Source organism: Ursus arctos, unplaced genomic scaffold, assembly GCF_023065955.2.
Source record: "Ursus arctos isolate Adak ecotype North America unplaced genomic scaffold, UrsArc2.0 scaffold_1, whole genome shotgun sequence".
NCBI lineage: Eukaryota > Metazoa > Chordata > Mammalia > Carnivora > Ursidae > Ursus > Ursus arctos.
In genome coordinates this window covers 40,498,005-40,517,296 of record NW_026622763.1, presented here as the reverse complement: position 1 = coordinate 40,517,296, position 19,292 = coordinate 40,498,005, and the positions used below count along the sequence as shown (strand labels likewise).

At 36.3% G+C, this 19,292-nt stretch overlaps 1 protein-coding gene across 32 annotated transcripts in view; it reads left to right on the top strand.

Annotated features, from left to right (window-relative positions):
- Window positions 1-19,292, top strand: part of BAZ2B (bromodomain adjacent to zinc finger domain 2B) — a 398,115-nt gene that overhangs the window by 350,669 nt on the left and 28,154 nt on the right. For all 32 annotated transcript variants that reach the window (XM_026492708.4, XM_057317991.1, XM_057317996.1 and 29 more), the window contains 4 exons: window positions 328-402; window positions 1,588-1,831; window positions 9,511-9,573; window positions 10,569-10,713. In XM_026492708.4, coding sequence (XP_026348493.1) covers window positions 328-402; window positions 1,588-1,831; window positions 9,511-9,573; window positions 10,569-10,713 — 527 coding nt within the window. The remainder of the gene's footprint in view (window positions 1-327; window positions 403-1,587; window positions 1,832-9,510; window positions 9,574-10,568; window positions 10,714-19,292) is intronic.

Here is a 19,292-nt window from a genome sequence, read left to right as displayed (position 1 = left end):
TCAAGATTTGGTGAACAAATTCATGTTCATCTTCTTCTTGCTATTTATTATTTTACAGATTTAAATATGTTACTTTTAGTTTTTTACCTTTGTAAGAAAAGGATCAAGCCAAATATTTTGGAGCTATGCATTTCTATCATTACTGGACATTTTAAGTTTTCCATATATCTCTAAGATATGATAATGTATTAATGTAATTTTGAGTTGTTTTTGCTATTCATAAGCAATCAGCATTTATACTTACCAAAAACTGCATCAGTTCGCTTATTACCAAATTAATGTATTGCATAAGGATTAATATATGTCTTCTAATTTTTGCATTGACAGTGAAATTGACAAGAACATTGATTATATGTCAAACTTGAGGAGAGATAAGTGGGTAGTAGAAGGTAAACTTCGAAAGTAAGTCCTGTTTTATTAAAGTTAGTCTACTGTTTTTCCTTTGTACAAGTTCCCTTGTAAAATATACAGATTGCAAAGATAGAATTTCAACTTTATTTTGTCTTAGAATTAGAAACGGTAAAACTTAATAAAGATGAGATATGAAATTAATGAAACTCAAGGTCAGAATTTGCAGTGGAAAATAGTTAATGAGATTCATTGAGCTCATATTCTTCAAACTTAGAAAACAGTCCATTTATCTTCTTTATTTCAAACAAGTCAAGTAATCACATTTTCTAAGATTGTTGTTGCTATCTGGTTACTTTTGTCATAAACAGAATCTGTTTGGAACTACCACTTTTTTTAAATTGCTTTCTAATTAAAGTTTGCTTTTACAGAGGGTCTAAGATACCCAAATGCATTCAGCATTAAAACTTAATTAGCTTCCTGCCAGGAAATACAATGCTGAAATTATTCAACTTCTATGATAAGAGGATAGTTTCTTTGTGGTAATTTGAATTTAAATTTATTCAGTCTGATAGTATGAGATCAGGAATTATCACTTGGCATTGCTAGAGTTAATCTTTTCAGCCTTCTAAGTTTTATTTTTTTAAATGTTTTCTAATTCCAAAGAGATATCCTGAATAATTCTTGAAAGTTAATACATCCTGTAATTTCTGGAAACATGTTTGTTAAACTTCCTTAATTCTAATTTTTATTGTCACTGATGTATTCCTTACTGACAAAAATACCAGAAGGTATTTTTGCTTAAAACTTATGTTGTGCTCTTTGGGGCGCCTGGGTGGCTCAGTCAGTTAAATGTCCAGCTTTTGATTTCAGATCAGGTCATGATCTCAGGGTCATGAGATCGAGCCCTGGGTCGGGTTGTGTGCTGGACATGGAGCCTGCTTGAGATTCACTCTTTTTCCCTCACTCACCCCACCCCATGCATGCGCTCTCCATCTCTCTCTCTCTTAAAAAACAAGGGGCACCAGAGTGGCTCAGTCAGTTAAGTGTCTGCCTTTGGCTCAGGTCATGATCCCCGGATCCTGGGATTGAGCCTGCTTCTCCCTCTGCCCCTCCCCCTACTTGTGCTCTCTCTCTCTCTCTCTCTCAAATAAATAAAATCTTTTTAAAAAATGTTATGCTCTCTAAAAAGTACAGAAAGAAGACTTAACCATACCATCATTTTTTTCATATTTAAAGGCTCAGAATCATTCATGCTAAGAAAACAGGCAAAAGAGACACTTCAGGTGGCATTGATCTTGGAGAAGAACAGCATCCGTTGGGCACACCCACACCAGGACGCAAGCGAAGAAGGAAGGGGGGAGACAGTGATTTTGATGATGATGACGACGATGATAGTGATGACCAAGCTGACGAAGATGATGAGGATGAAGAAGATAAAGAAGACAAAAAAGGAAAGAAGACTGATATCTGTGAAGATGAGGTAATCAAATTTAGGTTGATTTTTAAACTTAGCTAAGACTGCCTAACATATTGAAAAATAACACAGAATTTGGAGTCAAATGAATTTGCATTTGAATTCCATTTTGACAATTATTTGCCTCAGTTTCTTCATCTGAAAACTGAATGTTAGAATATTGGCCTTATAAAGTTTTTTGTGGTAACTAGGTGGATACTGAATACAGTGCCTACACATAGAAGGCACTTATACTGAATGAAAGAAGTTAAATTTTTCTTTTTATATAATGACTTGAGCATTCTCCAGAGAACTGTGCAGATTCTTTACCTTCAGGTATTCTCTCTCATTTGAGTAACATAGTACCTTACATTTGTACAATCCTTCATGCCCTAAAAGTGTTGTTAGGTTTAGTGAGATTGGTATATTTCTTAAATACCAGTTTATCATGTGCCTAGCTTTGGGCGCTTTTGATCAAAGACGAATAATTTACACTCTCACTGAGGAATATCTGAAATAAGAAAATGTAATGTATTGAGTGTCCACTGATTTGATAGCAGTATTTACAATGTGCAAGTCAGGTACAAAGGAAAGGCATTTAACCTTTTTGAGGAATAAATTCTCACAAAGGCTTTCTGGACTCCTTAGCTGAGCTACAAGGTGGGCTGCACGTTGACCTGGGACGAAGCTACAGAAAAGTGTTCTAGGCAAAAAGAACAGCATGAGCGAGGACCCAGATGCCTGAAACCACAATGTGCTTTAAGGGTATTACAGGTGCTTCAGTGTTACTAGAGAACCTCATATCCAACAGCTGTGTACTAGGATCTTATACTTTTTTGGTGATAGGAAGCCATTGAAGGGTTATCTGTAAGGTAAAGACATGGTCAGACTTGAGTTTCGAGTGACTCACTATGGCAATTCTGCAGAAGATAGAAACAGATTTGGGTAGGGCAAGATCAGAGGTGGGAAGATCAGTCACGAGATAGTGCAATAGTTTAGATGAGTTGTGAGGGATCTGAAACTAGACCAATGGTAGTTGGGATGAAGGAGGAAAGGATTCAGTAAATATTTAGTGGGAAGAATGAGTAGTATTTGAAGATGGGCTGTGTAGGTTGATGGAGGGTTAGGATTGATTCCCAACTATCTCCTTGGGAGACTGCATGCTGTTGTTGCCATTACTGAGCTAGTGAAATCAGGAGAAGCAGATTAAATAGATGGTAGGGGAGGATGAGAGGAGGAAACAGATAGTGGAAGATAGAAAATGATGGTAGCCTATTTTAGACTTGTTGAGTTTGAAGTGCCTATGCAGAAGTTCAGCAGTCAGTTGGATTTGAGATTCTGAAGCCTGAAGAAAAGGTCAGTCTTGAAAATATAGATCTGGAGCTTATTAGCACATAGATATTAATCTAAAATCATGAAGTGGATAAATTTTCACAGGGGGATTGATTTAGTGAGTAGAGTAGTGGACTGAGGTTAGAACCCCAGGGAACATCAGTATTTAAAATCTCACAAGGCTTTTTGCGGAGGAAGAAATAGAGAGGTAGGAGATTTCTGTAGTGGGTCAGGGATCCCCAAGATCACCTCCAGACTCAGTGATTAAGGAGGAGAACTCACAGAACTCAGAATCTAGTCATGCTATGTCTCTGAATTTTAGAGCAAAAGGAAACAAAGCACAACCAGAAAAGACATAAGGGACAAAATCCAGAGGAAACCAGGCTCAACCTTCTAAGAGTCTTTTCCTAGGGAATGACACAGAATAGGCTTATTTCTTCCAGCAATAAGTTGTGACATATATGAAATGTTGTATACTAGGGAAGCCCATTTGAGACTTGGTGCCCAGAGTTTTTACTGGGGGGCTGGAACCCCCTGCATAGCATGGGCCAAAATTCCAGACTCCCAGAAGAAAAGTATGAACCACATTGTTAGCACAGTTTAGCAAGCCAGTCTTATCAAAGTGAAGTAAACCCTTCAAAATCCAAGTTCCCAGACACCAAGGGCCAATCTTATGAGCAAGCCTTTCAAAGGATAGCAGTCAGGCCCACAATGTTAACTCTCTTCTATTCGTGTCAAACATTTCAAAAAGGAGACAGTGATAAACAGTATTAAGGCAGCAGGAAACTCATGTGCTGAGGACTGAAAGTGTTTGCTGAATTTGGCAACATGGACTCCCTGGTAACTAGTGCCAGCACAGTTTTGATAGAGGGGTAGGAGTGGAAGCCAGGCTTTGAAGGAGAAAAATAGAAAGTGAGAAAGTGAAAATGACTGCTTTAAGCGTTGTGCCTCAGAAGAAAGGACAGTTAGTTCCTAGAGGTAGACAAAGACCAAGGATTTTTCAGATGTGTAAGACAACGAGATGATCTTTGGTTGAACTGAGTCAATAAAATAAGAGAGGGGGGTTGAAGATTAAAGAGATGAAGAGAATAATTAATGGTATAAGGTCCCTAAACATTTTGGAGGGTTTTCAATCAAGGTGAAGGGGCTAGCTTTGAAGAGTAGGCTACAGGGAAGAAGGCAAGGTCATAGAGGTGTGTGTATGTTAGTGTATGTGTGTATGTGTGTGTTTAGGGAAGCTACCGTAAGTCACAGAAATAGACATGTATAAAAGGAGCATAAAGGTTAAAGTTCACTTATCAGAAAAGAATGCTGGAGATACTGATAAGCCTGCAGAATGACGCTCAAAAGACAATATACTGTCAATCATTCCTCCTGCCCTCGATTCCAGGAGTATTTAGCTAAGGAAGTTGAGAAAGAATTCTTTTTTTTTTTTTTTTTAAAGATTTTATTTATTCACTGTCAGAGAGGGAAAGAGTGTGCACAAGCATGGGGAGTAGCAGGCAGGGGGAGAAGCAGGCTCCCTGCTGAGCAAGGAACGTGATACAGGACTCCATCCCAGGACCCCAGGATCGTGACCTGAGCCGAAGGCAGATGCCCAACCAACTGAGCCACCTAGGCATCCCTCGAGAAAGAATTCTTTTCCTTTCCTACACCAACTAAGTACTGCTGGAAAAATAAGGAAAGAAGACTTAGAGGGATGAATTTATTGATAGAATGTATGAAAATATTACCTAATCAAGACCAATGATGAATTACTGAATCAAAATTTTGACTGAATCTTTTGATAATGTGGAGGAATGTACAAGATCATGTGCCATACAATTCTCTTGAATAAAAAGAGCATAGATGCAAAATGTTTTCATAAATTTTTCCCCATGTTATATTTTAAACCAAAATGATAAAAATCACTAGAATGAGCTTTACTTCTTTTGAGTACCAATCTGAAAAGGAGACTATATTGACATTCCTTGCAGAAATTAATTATTTCACAATGTTGTACTTTTGAAACCACTTGATCATATATTTTCATGCTGTGATAAATAATGTGAAGGGTATATAATTTTGATATCAGAATTGTAATTACTCAAACAAAAGATACCATTTATAACCAGTCTGCTTCATTTGGCGAGTGGAGCTGTCTCTGTAGAAGGGATTAAACCTTTCTGACCAATATTAATCACCTTTTCATAGAATTAGAATCACTCTTTAGCACTTAATGTTATAAATTGTTTTGAAGTGTTAACCCTCATAAATTTTAAAACTCTGTATTGGGATTTCAGTGTATTCTACTGGGTAGTTATCCCACTAAATTAGAGTTTATTTACAGAAATTATTTGTTTTGCTGCTTTTTTCACACGGAGAATTAACAAACCATACATTTTTTTAAGGGAGATTAAAAATCATTATTAATTATTTAAAAATCATGATTAATGTTTCTTAGGCCAGATGTATTATTTAAAGTGGTACTTTATTTTTTTGTGAATGTTGAACTATAGAGTTAACTTAGATTGTAGGGTTTCATTGATCAAAATCCTGGCAAATGTATAGCTTGTTACTAACATTGAGTGAACAGTTTAAAAGCTTTTAAAAATAATAAATATTTTAGGACCTAAGAAGGCAAATTAGCATTTCCTTTAAGTGATTTGAGAGCTACTCTTCATAATGAAGAATTGGCAGCCACTTCTCAATTTCCTATTAAATATAATTTTAACTATTTAATGAATCTGAATGATAAGATAGGCACATTATTCCTCCAAAAATAGATTTTGCCTCTTGATTAAAGTATAGGTCATGTCAGTAGTTTTACTTCTTAAAGGATTAATTGCAGAGACCCACATGATCTCTTTCAGTTAGAAAAAGCTTCTGCACAGCCAAGGAAAGAGTCAAAAAAACTAAGAGGCAGCCCACGGAATGGGAGAAGATATTTGCAAATGACACTACAGATAAAAGACTGGTATCCAAGATCTACAAAGAACTTCTCAAACTCAATACACGGGAAACAAATAATCAAATCAAAAAATGGGCAGAAGATATGAACAGACACTTTTCCAATGAAGACATACAAATGGCTAACAGACACATGAAAAAATGTTCAAAATCATTAGCCATCAGGGAAATTCAAATCAAAACCACATTGAGATACCACCTTACACCAGTTAGAATGGCAAAAATTGACAAGGCAGGAAACAACAAATCAGTTGGAGAGGATATGGAGAAAGGGGATCCCTCTTACGTTGTTGGTGGGAATCCAAGTTGGTACAGCCACTTTGGAAAACAGTGTGGAGGTCCCTTAAAAAGTTAAAAATTGAGCTACCCTATGATCCAGCAATTGCACTACTAGGTATTTACCCCAAAGATACAGACGTAGTGAAGAGAAGGGCCATACGCACCCCAATGGTCATAGCAGCATTGTCCACAATAGCTAAATTGTGGAAGGAGCCGAGATGCCCTTCAACAGATGACTGGATTAAGAAGATGTGGTCCACATATACAATGGAATATTACTCAGCCATCAAAAAGAACGATTTCTCAACATTTGCAGCAACATGGACGGGACTGGAGGAGATAATGCTAAGCAAAATAAGTCAAGCAGAGAAAGACAATTATCATACGGTTTCACTCATTTATGGAAGATAAGAAGTAGGAAGATCAGTAGGAGAAGAAAGGGAAGAAGAAAGGGGGGGTAAACATAAGGGGAAATGAACCATGAGAGACTATCTACTCTGGTAAACAAACAGAGGGCTTCAGAGGGGAGGGGGGTGGGGGAATGGGATAGGCCAGTCAGTGATGGGTATTAAGGAGGGCACATATTGTATGGTGCACTGGGTGTTATATGCAAGTAATGAATTATGGAACTTTACATCAAAAACTAGGGATGTACTGTATGGTGACTAACATAATATAATAAAAAATTATTATAAAAAATACAATTAAAAAAAAAAGAAAATACTGCCCTTGACTAAGTCATAGATAGCTCTTTGTCTCAAACACGATCCCCTCTTCTCACTTTTCATTCCTTTAACACATGGAGTCTCTCTAATACTTAGATTTATGTTGAAACTTTTGTGAGCCTTAACTTCACAATTAGGCACGTAAGGTTATGTGGACAGTTAAACTCCAGCATACAGGGACATATAATGGCCCTCTCTGTTGGATGATAAACCATGGAGAACCAGGGCAGGGATTCTGTGTTCTTAATTTTGTTGTTGCCTTTCTGGTCTTTCAAGTTCCTTCACTCTCTTAAAATTATAAGGACTGTTAGCCAGAGCTCCTTTAAATAAAACTTTAGTTGATATTTTATTTCTTTTCCATCATGGGAAGAGTCTTAGAAAGGGCAACTAGTTAATTTGGCTGATACATAGCTACTTCAATGTCTTATTTCAAATATTTGTTGATTGAATTGTATTTTTACATAAGCAAATTATCAAACATTTATCCTTTGGTCAAAAGATCAGTTTAGAATCCTACAGATATGTAAATACCTATTTGAGAGTCAAGATTTAAAGATTTTAGGTTTTTTTAAAATCCCAAATAGAAATCATATTACTATCATAGAAATCATATTTCTATTAGGCATACAAAAAGTGTGCCTGAATGCTTTTGTAACTTGGTTCACTAAGTTTGGATAAGGAGTGGATAAATGATAGATAATGGTAAAACTGTTGAGATTTTCCTTTCACTTCCTTTTATTGGGGCGATAACCATACCGTTGTAGAAATACCTGTACATGAGTAGTTGGTGGCAATGTGGCTTTGGAACAATACTTAAAGAAAGTGAACATCAAAAATAAGTTTCTGGTTTTTTATCCTAAGATGTACCTGCATCTTCTCATTAAAGTACAATTTTCAGAAAAAAGGAAAGTAATCATATATATATATTCAATGCCAGGAACTATGCTAGTTGCTTTCAGATCTGTTCTTATTTAGTTCTCACAAAAATCTCATGTTACAGATGATGTTATGATCAATTTACATATAACAAAACAGTCTTAGAAGAGTTAAGTAATTTGCCTATGTGAAAGTAGTGCCCCTGAGATTCAAGGAAGCACATACACCTTCTATTACCTCATGCTTTCCCTCTCAAACATAATTTAGGGCTAGTTTTCCTATATTTATTTTCTAGAATGAAAAAATTCATATAGCCATATATGTACTTTCCATTTATGAAATTAGTACTATACATAGTAGAGATAATTTTTTCGTCTAAAAGCTCAATGTGTTCAAAATATAACTTAACCTTCTTTGCTCTAAAAATGACTCTTTTGATTAATGGTACCGGTATTTTTGCAGTTCCCAGATTTAAAGCCTTAATATCATAATTTACTCTTTCCTTCCTCTCCCTCACCCTTCCCTGCCTCAGATCCCAGACTTGTCAGGACTTAGCAGTTCTAATTATGTAATATCTCTTACATCCCTTTGCTTTCCTCATTTCTACCTCTTTGACACCAGTGAGGCCCACATTCTCCCTCCCTTTTGAATCACTGCAGGGATCTACTAAAAAGATTTGCCAATTCTAGTCCTTTTCCCTGCTCCAGGCCATCTTACAACTGTTATCAGATTAATCTTTGTAAAGCATAGTTCTGATGTTTAACCTCCCTCAAAGGATATTATTGTCCATTGCCAAGCATTTACAGCTCTCCACAATTTAGCCCTCAACTCATCCATGCCTCGTCTCCCACATTATCTCTTGATGAACCTTTCAGGTCATGTGTCAAACTCTTTCTGGAATGCCCTGCCTTCTTTTCTCTCATTGATCAATTCCTAACCATTCTTCAATAGCTGATTAAAACACAACTTCTTGAAACAAAAGCAACAATAGCAACAACAAAAACACAACTTCTTCCATGTAGCCTTTCTTGGTATAGATTCCCACTAGAATAAATCACACCCTCCCCTGAACCCCATGATTCTTTTTTTTTTTTTTTAAAGATTTTATTTATTTATTTGACAGAGATAGAGACAGCCAGAGAGAGAGGGAACACAAGTAGGGGAAGTGGGAGAGGAAGAAGCAGGCTCATAGCGGAGGAGCCTGATGTGGGGGTCGATCCCATAACGCCGGGATCACGCCCTGAGCCGAAGACAGACACTTAACCACTGTGCCACCCAGGCGCGCCGAACCCCATGATTCTTAATCTCTACCTATCTTGAGATCCTTATAGCTGCCTACTATATTTGATGGGTTTTATTTTTTAGTGTTAATATTTTGTCTCCCTACCAGATTATTTTATTTATAAAGAGCAACAACTGAGTCTTACCTGTTTCCATAGTGCCTATCCTAGTACTTTGTGTATAGGAGACTTTCATTAAATATTTGCTGATTGATTAAAGAAATCTTCAAAACAGATAAATGATACTGTATTTTGTCACGTATAGGATGAAGGTGACCAAGCAGCAAGTGTTGAAGAGCTAGAAAAACAGATTGAAAAACTGAGTAAAGTAAGCACTTTTCAGATTATAGTTAACATCTTTTTTGCAGTGTTTAAAAGATCCACCTTATATGGGATTAGTTCTTCTGGTTGCTAAATAAAAACAAGCTTTTTTTATGAGTAATTAAAATGAGAAGCTCTAGAAACAGTCTCACAATTAAACCTTAAAAGTTTAATGCCAAGGTTAAAAGCTTAAACTTAATCAGGGCCATATTCTTTAGCTCTTCATTTAAATACAAAATATAAGTAAATGTATGGTTTTATTTCTTGGAGTTAATTACTTTTAAAGTTCAATCAAATATCATGGTAATAGTTTCAGCATCTTATATTTTATTTTACATTACTATATTTGTGTATTTTATTTGCATTGGATTTATAAACTATATATTTGTGTACTTCTCACTTAAAATATTCAATTAAAAATTGAATTTCAGTAGCATTAATGAAGTTTTAAATGAACTTTTGTAAAAAAGAGAAATTTTTGAAAGTATTGTGAGATTAATATTATGAGATACCTATATATTATATCAATGTTAGAGTCATCTCAAATTTATCCCAAAACTTAGTTGTATATGTTGCCTAGGTTTACAGTATGAGTATAAAAATAAGCAAATACAGATATGGTCAATTACATATGTGAGAATTATTTGTCATGCACTATATAATCAATAGAATTGAGCCAGTTTGTTCTGGCCAGTAAAATACTTGATCACATTGTTTATTAGCAAGCATAAGATGAGCTTTACTATAAGATAACTGATAAAATAAAGCATCTCCTTAATCCATGGTAACAAAAATATTCCAGTTATTTTCAAGATAATTTCTAACTTTATAAGTGTTACTGAAATTGGAGTCAGGCATGTAATATTTAGCTCTTTTGCTGTCTGTTCCCAGTAGTGAAATTTATCTGCTTATTAAAGGCATAATAAGTGTAAAGTCACTTATATATTAATTTTTAAAGCATTTGACACCCATAGCTTAATTATATTCATCATTTTTTAACAGCAACAGAGTCAGTACAGAAGGAAGCTCTTTGACGCTTCTCACTCTTTGCGTTCGATGATGTTTGGCCAGGATCGTTACAGACGCCGGTACTGGATTCTTCCCCAGTGTGGGGGGATTTTTGTAGAAGGCATGGAGAGTGGTGAAGGTAGGAACTATTAATCTGTTACAAAATAATATAAGAAACCATATTTTTTAAAACCCTGTTACTTCTTCAATATATTTTGTGCTTCCAGAATCAAATTCGCTTTATGGGTAAACATTGTAAGACCTTGATTTCCATTCCTTTTGAACTCATAATGCCTCTTTTGCTGATAAATATTCTTTCCCTGTTCATGATTTCTTTTCTGCCGCTCTTTCTGACATCAAACATAAACTATTCTTTTCTAATTTAGTGGACAAGGATCTTCACCTGTATTATCCTTTATAGCTGCTTCTCCACTTTTTTCTCCCTTCCCATTGTCAAATTTGTTAACATGTGGTTTATTCTTCAATCTTTGCAACAAGCATCCATCCTGACAGTACTGGAGGATGAAGATAACTTGCTTAAACTAAGATCCTTGTCATAATCCTCATTCATCTTGAAATCTTGTTGATGTTTGAAATTTATGATCACCTCCTTCTCCATTATACTTTTTTCTTTCTCTATTTTGTGTTACCACACAATCCTTGATGTTTTACCTTTAGACTATTCTCTTGCCGCCTCCACTTGTGTTGCAGTAACTAACTCTGTACACAGTGCGTTTGTGTGCTAGAATAAACCGTCTGGAATTGAACTTTTTAGAATTGCGTGTTCAGGTGTTTCCAAATGTTAACATTCTGATGGGACTGAGAGTATTATGTCAGGTGCTTCTAAGTTCGAGGATGTAGCTGTGGCTCCATGGTGATGCATGTAGGCAAAAACTTCTCTCAACACATTTTTTTTTTGAATACCCACTTTACGCCAGGCATTTTTAGGTACTGCAGGAGGTTCAAAGTTACATAAAACACAATCCATGCCTTGTAGTAGTTTAATAGTCCAGTGGAAAGAGGGGATTGATTAATCACATAGATGTCCAGACCCAAATTTTTATGAAGTAGTTGTTTTTAGCAATGGAACCACCCTTTTTTAAAAATAAAAATCTTTTGCAGGGAGCAGTTAATAATGCATGTAAAGTACTTAGAGTAGTGGCTGACATGTAGGCTTTGTTGGCATATAGTAAACAGTGTTGTTTTACGCAATAATATCTTTCCTATAGCTTCAAATTATATGAAGTAAGAGTATGAAGTCATGTACTGGAATGATACGTGAAACTCATGCTCTGCCTTCCCAGAGCAGGAGTTGCTAATGGAGTCAGGGAGGGTGCATGGAAACTTCAGCTGCCTTTTATTTCTTTTTAAAAATTGGATCTTGATGGGCCAGCATGTTGATTTTACAGACTAGTGTGGTTAGTTCCTTTTTTAACTTTTTACATAAAATATTTTAAAATAAAAATATTTTAAGCATGGAAAAACAGTAATAAATAAATGAGACTACATGAGTCTAAAAAGTTTTTGCACAGCAAAGGAAACCATTGTTGAAATGAAAAGGCAATCTACTGAGTGGGCAAAATATTTGCAAATCTTATATCTGATAAGGGACTAATAACCAAAGTATGTAAAGAACTCATGTGACTCAAAGCAGAAAAACGATCTGATTAAAAAAATGGGCAGATCTGAATGGACATTTTTCCAAAGAAAACATACAGATGGCCAACAGGCATAGGAAAAGGTGCTCAGTATCATTAATCATCAAAGAAACGCAGATCAAAATCACAATGAGATCTCACTTCATACCCGTTAGAATGGCGAGAGTCAAGAAGACAAGAAATTACAAGTGTTGGTGACAATGTGAAGAAAAGGGAACCCTTGCTGGTGGAGATGTAAATTGGTAAAGCCTATGGAAAAGAATATGAGGGTTCCTCAAAAAATTAAAAATAGAACTATCATATGATCCAGCAATTCTACTTCTGGGTGTTTATCTGAAGAAAATGAAAACACTAACCCAAAAAGGCATATGTACCCCCATGTTCACTGCAGTATTATTCACAAATCATTCCATATCATTCACATATTATTCCAGGATATGGAAACAACCTGTGTGTCCATCAGTGAATGAATGGATAAAGACGATGTGATCTACACACACACACACACACACACACACACACACACACACACACACACCATATGGAATGTTACTTAGCCATAAAAAAGAATGAAATCTTGCTCTTTGCCACAACATGGATGGACCTCAAGGACATTATGCTAAGTGAAGTCAGACAGAGAAAGACAAATACCACATGATCTCTCTTATATGTGTAATCTCAAAAAATAATAAAAGAAAAAGAAAAGAAAACCAAGCTCTTAGATACAAAGAACAGATTGATGGTTGCCAGAGGTGTGTGTGGGGTGGTGGTAGAAGAAATGTGTTAAATGGGTTAACTGTTTTTTTAGTTTTGTTTTAGTTTAAATAAATTAAAATTTTAAAAACCTTAGGCAGAACCCCAATATCTAACAAAAAACAGAATTTTTCTGGTTGATGTATCTGGGGAACTCCCAGCCTTTCCAGATAGACCTATATCCCAATATACTTGCTTTCCAACCCAGGGATGGTACCAAAGGCAACTCTAGGAAAAGTTAGAACTTTGCAAATCAGAGTAAAGTCAAAGCCAATCAAAGGTATAAACACGAAGTGCCTAAAAGGCTCAAAACAGGGAAATGTTTATAGCCTACTTTAATATTTTATCACAATTTTTGGCCATTTCTATCACTAGATTATGAGCTTTGAAGGCAGAGACTAATATAGGCAGGGGAACTACACTAAAATAATCTGAAAGTTAAATACACATTGGATTGGCAAAAAAGGGGTGAAAAATCAGTTGTGGGATCATTCTAGTAACCTAGATAAAAAGTAGGGAGGCCCTAAGCTCAGGTGCAAACAAGGAACATGGGAAGACCATGATATCATAAAGGTAGAATTCCTATGAGAAATTATTGTATATTATATAACTGGAATTGAGATAAATTTGATGAATTAATCCTCAGTAGAAAAATTGTGATTTTTTAAAAACTGAATCAGAGAAGCCAAGAGGAGGAGCTTGTTCAGAATGAAATTAAATGCAAGTTTTAGTATAGGAATCTATTTTTTTATTTAAATTTGATTAACATAGTATTATATCAGTTTCAGGTATACAATATAATGATTCAACAGTTCTATACATTACTCAGTGCTCATCAGGATAAGTGTACTCTTTTTTTTTTTTTTTTTAAGATTTTATTTCTTTGAGAGAGAGAGAGAAAGAGAACAGGAGCAGGGGGAGGGGCAGAGGGAGAAGCACACTCCGTGCTGAGCACAGGCCTCAACGTAGGGCTTGACTTGGGGTTCAATCCCAGGACCCTGAGATCATGACCTGAGCTGAAGTCGGGTGCTTAACTGACTGAGCCACCCAGGTGCCCCAAGATAAGTGTACTCTTGATCCCCTTTATTTCATTTATCCCCCAACCCACCTCCATTCTGGCAGCCACCAGTTTGTTCTCTGTATTTAAAAAGTCTGGGTTTTTTTTATCTTATTTTTTATTCATTTGTTCTGATTCTTAAATTCCACATATGAGTCAAATCCTATGGTATTTGTCTTTTTCTGACTGACTTATTTGACCTAGCACTATACCTTCTAGGCCTATACATGTTGTTCCAAATGGCAAGATTTTATTCTTTTTTATAGCTGAGTAATACTCCTGTGTGTGTGTGTGTGTGTGTGTCTGTGTATGCCACATCTTCTTACTCATTCACCTATTGATGGACCCTTGGGTTGCTTCAGTATCTTGGCTATTGAAAATTAACACTGCATGCCAAAGAATGAAACTGGGTCACTTTCTTACACCATACATGAAAAGAAAGTCAAAATGGATTAAGGACCTAAATGTAAGACAGGAAACCATTAAAATCCTAAAGGAGAATACAGGCAGTAACCTCTCTGACACCAGCCATAGCAGCTTCTTACTACATATGTCTCCTGAGGCAAGGGAAACAAAAGCAAAAATAAACTATCAGGACTTTATCAAAATAAAAAGCTTCTGCACAGTGAAGGAAACAATAAAACTAAAGGGCAACCTATGGAACTGGAAAAGATATTTAGAAATGACATACCTGATAAAGGATTAGTATCAAAGATATATGAAGAAGTTATAAGACTCAAATACTCAAAAAGCACAGTCCAATTAAAAAAATGGGCAGAAGACGTGAATAGACATTTTCCCAAAAAAGACATACAGATGGCGAACAGACACATGAAAAATGCACAAATCACTCATCATCAGAGAAATACAAATCAGAACCACAATGAGATATCACCTCACAGCTGTCAGAATGGGTAAAATTAACAACACAAGAAACAAGTGTTGGTGAGGATGTGGAGAAGGGGGAGCCCTCTTACACTGTTGGTGGGAATGCAAACTGGTGCAGCCAGGAGAAAACAGTATGGAGCTTCCTCAGAAAGTTAAAAGTAGAACTACCCTACAGTCTAGCAATTGCACTACTAGGTATTTACCCAGAGAATACAAAAATAGAGATTCAAAGGGATACATGCACCCCAGTGTTTATAGCAGGATTATTTACAATAGCCAAATTATGGGAAGAGCCAAAATGTCCATATACTGATGAATGGATAAAGAAGAAGTGGTACACACACACACACACACACACACACACACACAGTGGAGTATAACTCAGCCATAAAAAAGAATGAAATCTTGCCATTTGCAGTGACATGGATGGAGCTAGAGAGTATTACGCTAAGTGAAATAAGCCAGTCAGAGAAAGACAGATACCATAGGATTTCACTCATGTCGAATTTAAGAAATAAAACAGATGAACATAGGAGAAAAAAAGAGAGAGGCAAACCAAGAAACAGACTCTTGACTGTAGAGAACACACTGAAGGTTCCCAGAGGGGAGGTGGGTGTGGGGAAGGGTGAAATCGGTGATGAGTATTAAGGAGGGCACTTGTGATGAGCACCGAGTGTTGTATATAAGTATTGAATCACTAAATTGTACGCCCAAAACACTGTATGTTAACTAACTGGAATTAAAAAAAAAAACTTAAAAAATAATGCTGCAGTAAACATAAAAGTGGATATGTCTTTAGAGATCTAATTTTAAATCTTAAAATTACAAAAAGTTGTAAAATTGTGAGTCGCTTGTTAGATGCAGAGCCTTGGTAAAGCTTAGGAGCGGTAAAGAAGTACCCAGGCAGGTCGCTTTGCCCTATCTATAAGAACCATCTGAGAAGCTTAAGAGGAAAAAAAAAACAAACCAACAAGCCCTACTGCAGACCAAGTACATATTCTTCAATCTGATTTAAGGGCTACATCAATCTCACTCACCTGGGCATGTAAACTTGAAGTTATCTAGGGCATCAGCTTTCCTTCAGAATGTCTGAAGTTAATCTGCTGAAATCAGTTCTTTATTAATAACGTATGTGGATTATTACACCTGTCCCCAACTTCTCTATATACAGTCTCTTCCTTCTATTACATTCTGTCGTCATGTCATGTCTCTACTCCAAAACTTTGAATGACTCCCTATTGCTGATAAGATGGTGTAATAAGTCTGTATACAACCTAGCATTCAAGCGTTCAAGGCCTTCTATAAATCTGACTTCAAAATATCTTTATACTGTTCTCCAATATGAATTAGCATAGACAAGTCTACTCACCATTGCTTAACATGCGCATTCCTCCTTCTTTGCATACTTTGTTTTGTCAAATTCTGTTCAATATAATGCTAATTTGCCTTTTCTTTGCCATCTAAATTTCACCTTTCTTCATCCAGCTCAAGTTCTAGCCCTTTTATAAATTCTTCCGCAGCTTATGTAAGTGGAACTAATTTTTACTATCTGTGAACTCCTAGAAAACCAAGTAATTATACCATTATCTTGGCAATTGATAGATATACTGTTCATATTATTTAAGTTTTATAATTGTCATGTACTTTTTGATTCTTCTTAGTGTTAAACATAATACTTTATATATCACAGGCACATTAAAAATACTTCAAGAAAGAATTAAATGTCTTTATAAGAATAGCTTATAGGAAACTTTTCATTTTAATTTTAGGCCTCTCAGATTAAATAACATTTATTGAATTTGTAGTTATTGGACCTCAGTTTCTATTCAGGCCCTACCACTTAACCTCTCTGAACCCTGAACTTTCTTTCTACAAAAGAATTTTAATAGGCTCTGTATAAATTCTTTTGTTGTTATCATGTCAAATAATAGATTTAAGAGAGCTACAAAGTGATATATAAACATTAATTGTACTTTATACTATTATTTGTGGTTGTTGTATGGTACAGAGAAAAAATAGGAATAAATTTTCACCTGGGGTTATTTTCTCATAAAGTTTTTATTAATTCACTGATGAATGTGCTATATTATTTTAAGTGCTATGAAAGTTATAAAATAAATAACAGATGTAGATTCCTTCTCTTTATCTTACAGCTAATTAAAATGGAAAAACCTTTATGATTTTAATCATCAAGTGTTTAATATGCACTTATATTGTGCCTTGTCCTAAGTACTATGAGATACAAAGGAATCAATTAACCTGTCTCTATCCAGATAGAGCTTGCAATCTAATTGGGAAGATATACCATATATGAAGGCAAAGAACAAGGGCATATTAATGTGCACTATAGCCAAGTAGTGTATCCGAGAGGCGAGGCTGATAAGGATGAATAAGTACTAACTGGTAGAAACTACCATAAAATAAGTGGATATTAAAAGTTAATGCAGTATTAACAATATGCAATATTCTAGTCCTCTCATTTATCACTTTTTAAAAGTTATCTAAAAGCACAATCTGTTCTTAATGAACTTAGATTTCACAACATTCATCTATTTAAAATTTTAAATGCGCAAGTTTTTAAAAAATAAATGCCCAAGTATTTTTAAAAATCCCTACTATAGCTTCATCCAGAGAAGATATCAGATCTTGGATTACCTCCAAAGAAAATTATTAATTAAATTCATGTTGTACAAGATGCAAGATAACTCACACCATTAAGTGAACCACACGGTGCTAATAACAAAGTTTATCAGTATGGTAACTCTAGAGTAGAGACGTAACAAAGAACATGGATCTGCTAAGCCCCCACATTGGTTCCACAAGAGTGTTGTCCAGTTGCAGACTGGACAAGCAATAAGAGCACCCCAAGAGAGATGCCTTCCTTCATACTCTGTTTTTTTAGGTTAGTCCGAGAAAAGGTAGAAAATCCTTTGTTTCTCTAAGCAACGGCATATATATCAAAGGACCTCTGGACCTGGGAACAGCAGCAGGGAGTACGAATACAAAGGGCAGATTCCACATGCTGAGAGCCTTGGGAACAAAGGCCCTGCTGTCCCTCTGCAAACTAGCTCAGTGGCTAATCTGGCTTGCTGATGGACCTCAGGGAAGAGGGAGAGCCCCTGTAGGCATTTAGCTAAAACTGAGGGTTTATTCCCCTTCAGTCCACTGCCTGATCCTTGGCGTGGCTCTCTAGATGTATGCCTTCCCATCTGGAACAGTTATCAATTGGATTTTAGATGTGCCTTCTGAAGGAGATATCAGATAAGCCAGAGGAATTCCGAAACGAACAAGATTCCACAACATTAGTAGATGTAGAGTTCCCCTGAGCCATGTGTCTATAGTATATTCAACAAATGGTCTGAAACTATGCATTTATAATACTACTCAGGTCAAGGAATCAATGCTAATGTGTTCAGTGATAAGAGCCCAAGCCTTTTCAATGGCAGTGTCCCCAAGGGTAGATGATTTTGGGTCATATCCTCAGCTTCATGGGTGGCTATCAAGGAAAGAGCCTTTGTGCGAAGTAATGAAAGCTTGTATCTCTGCATACCTGTCGACTTTCAAGTAGGTTCTGATGCTGATACTAGAGATCATAGCTGGGAAAGTCTCAAGTGTCTTAGATTTTGAGTCACTATTAGCACCACATTCTAACCAACTAAGCTAACCAGCCAGTTTGAGTCATAATAAAGGGTCTCCTAGTTATTCCCAAAGTATGTAGACAATGTTATGTCCAGGTAGGAAGCAGGAAGGCCTTGCTTTTCATGTAAGAAAATACGTGCTGCTGGATCACTGAGAGGGCCAGCCAGTGTGGTTCCGCGCTGCATTTTGTATCCACGTGGCAGTTACGCTTCCTGGGGTTAGCACACTGCCCGCGTGCTCTTACTCAGACTCAGCTGAGGTCTGACATAGAGAAAAGTGTGATCGGGCGCCTCTGATGTGGGAAATGGATCACTGGGAGTGGGGATGTCAGGATCGGAGAGTCCCTCTGCTTTGAAGAAGATGAAGAGAGTTTTACGCAGTTTAATTAGTAAGGACAGAATTACGGATAGCCCAAGCAAATGAGGACTCTGGAGTAATGAGGAATTCCTGCGGCATTGCCTGGGAGTGGAATGCCCAGAAGGTCCTCCATAATTAAGTAGGTTGAGGATGACAAATACAACATCCTGATAGCTTTGAAATAAGTGTCATTGTGTGGGATAGCTGTAGAGGACTATTCAGTACAGTTTGATAATATGTGTAAGGCGACGAGAGAATTATTCACATTACATCCACGCTCTCACCTTCTGTGGTCAGGCATGTTTATGCCCACGCCAAGTCCATCATTATCTTCAGGGGTGATCCATATGGTCTGTCCTTTTTTTT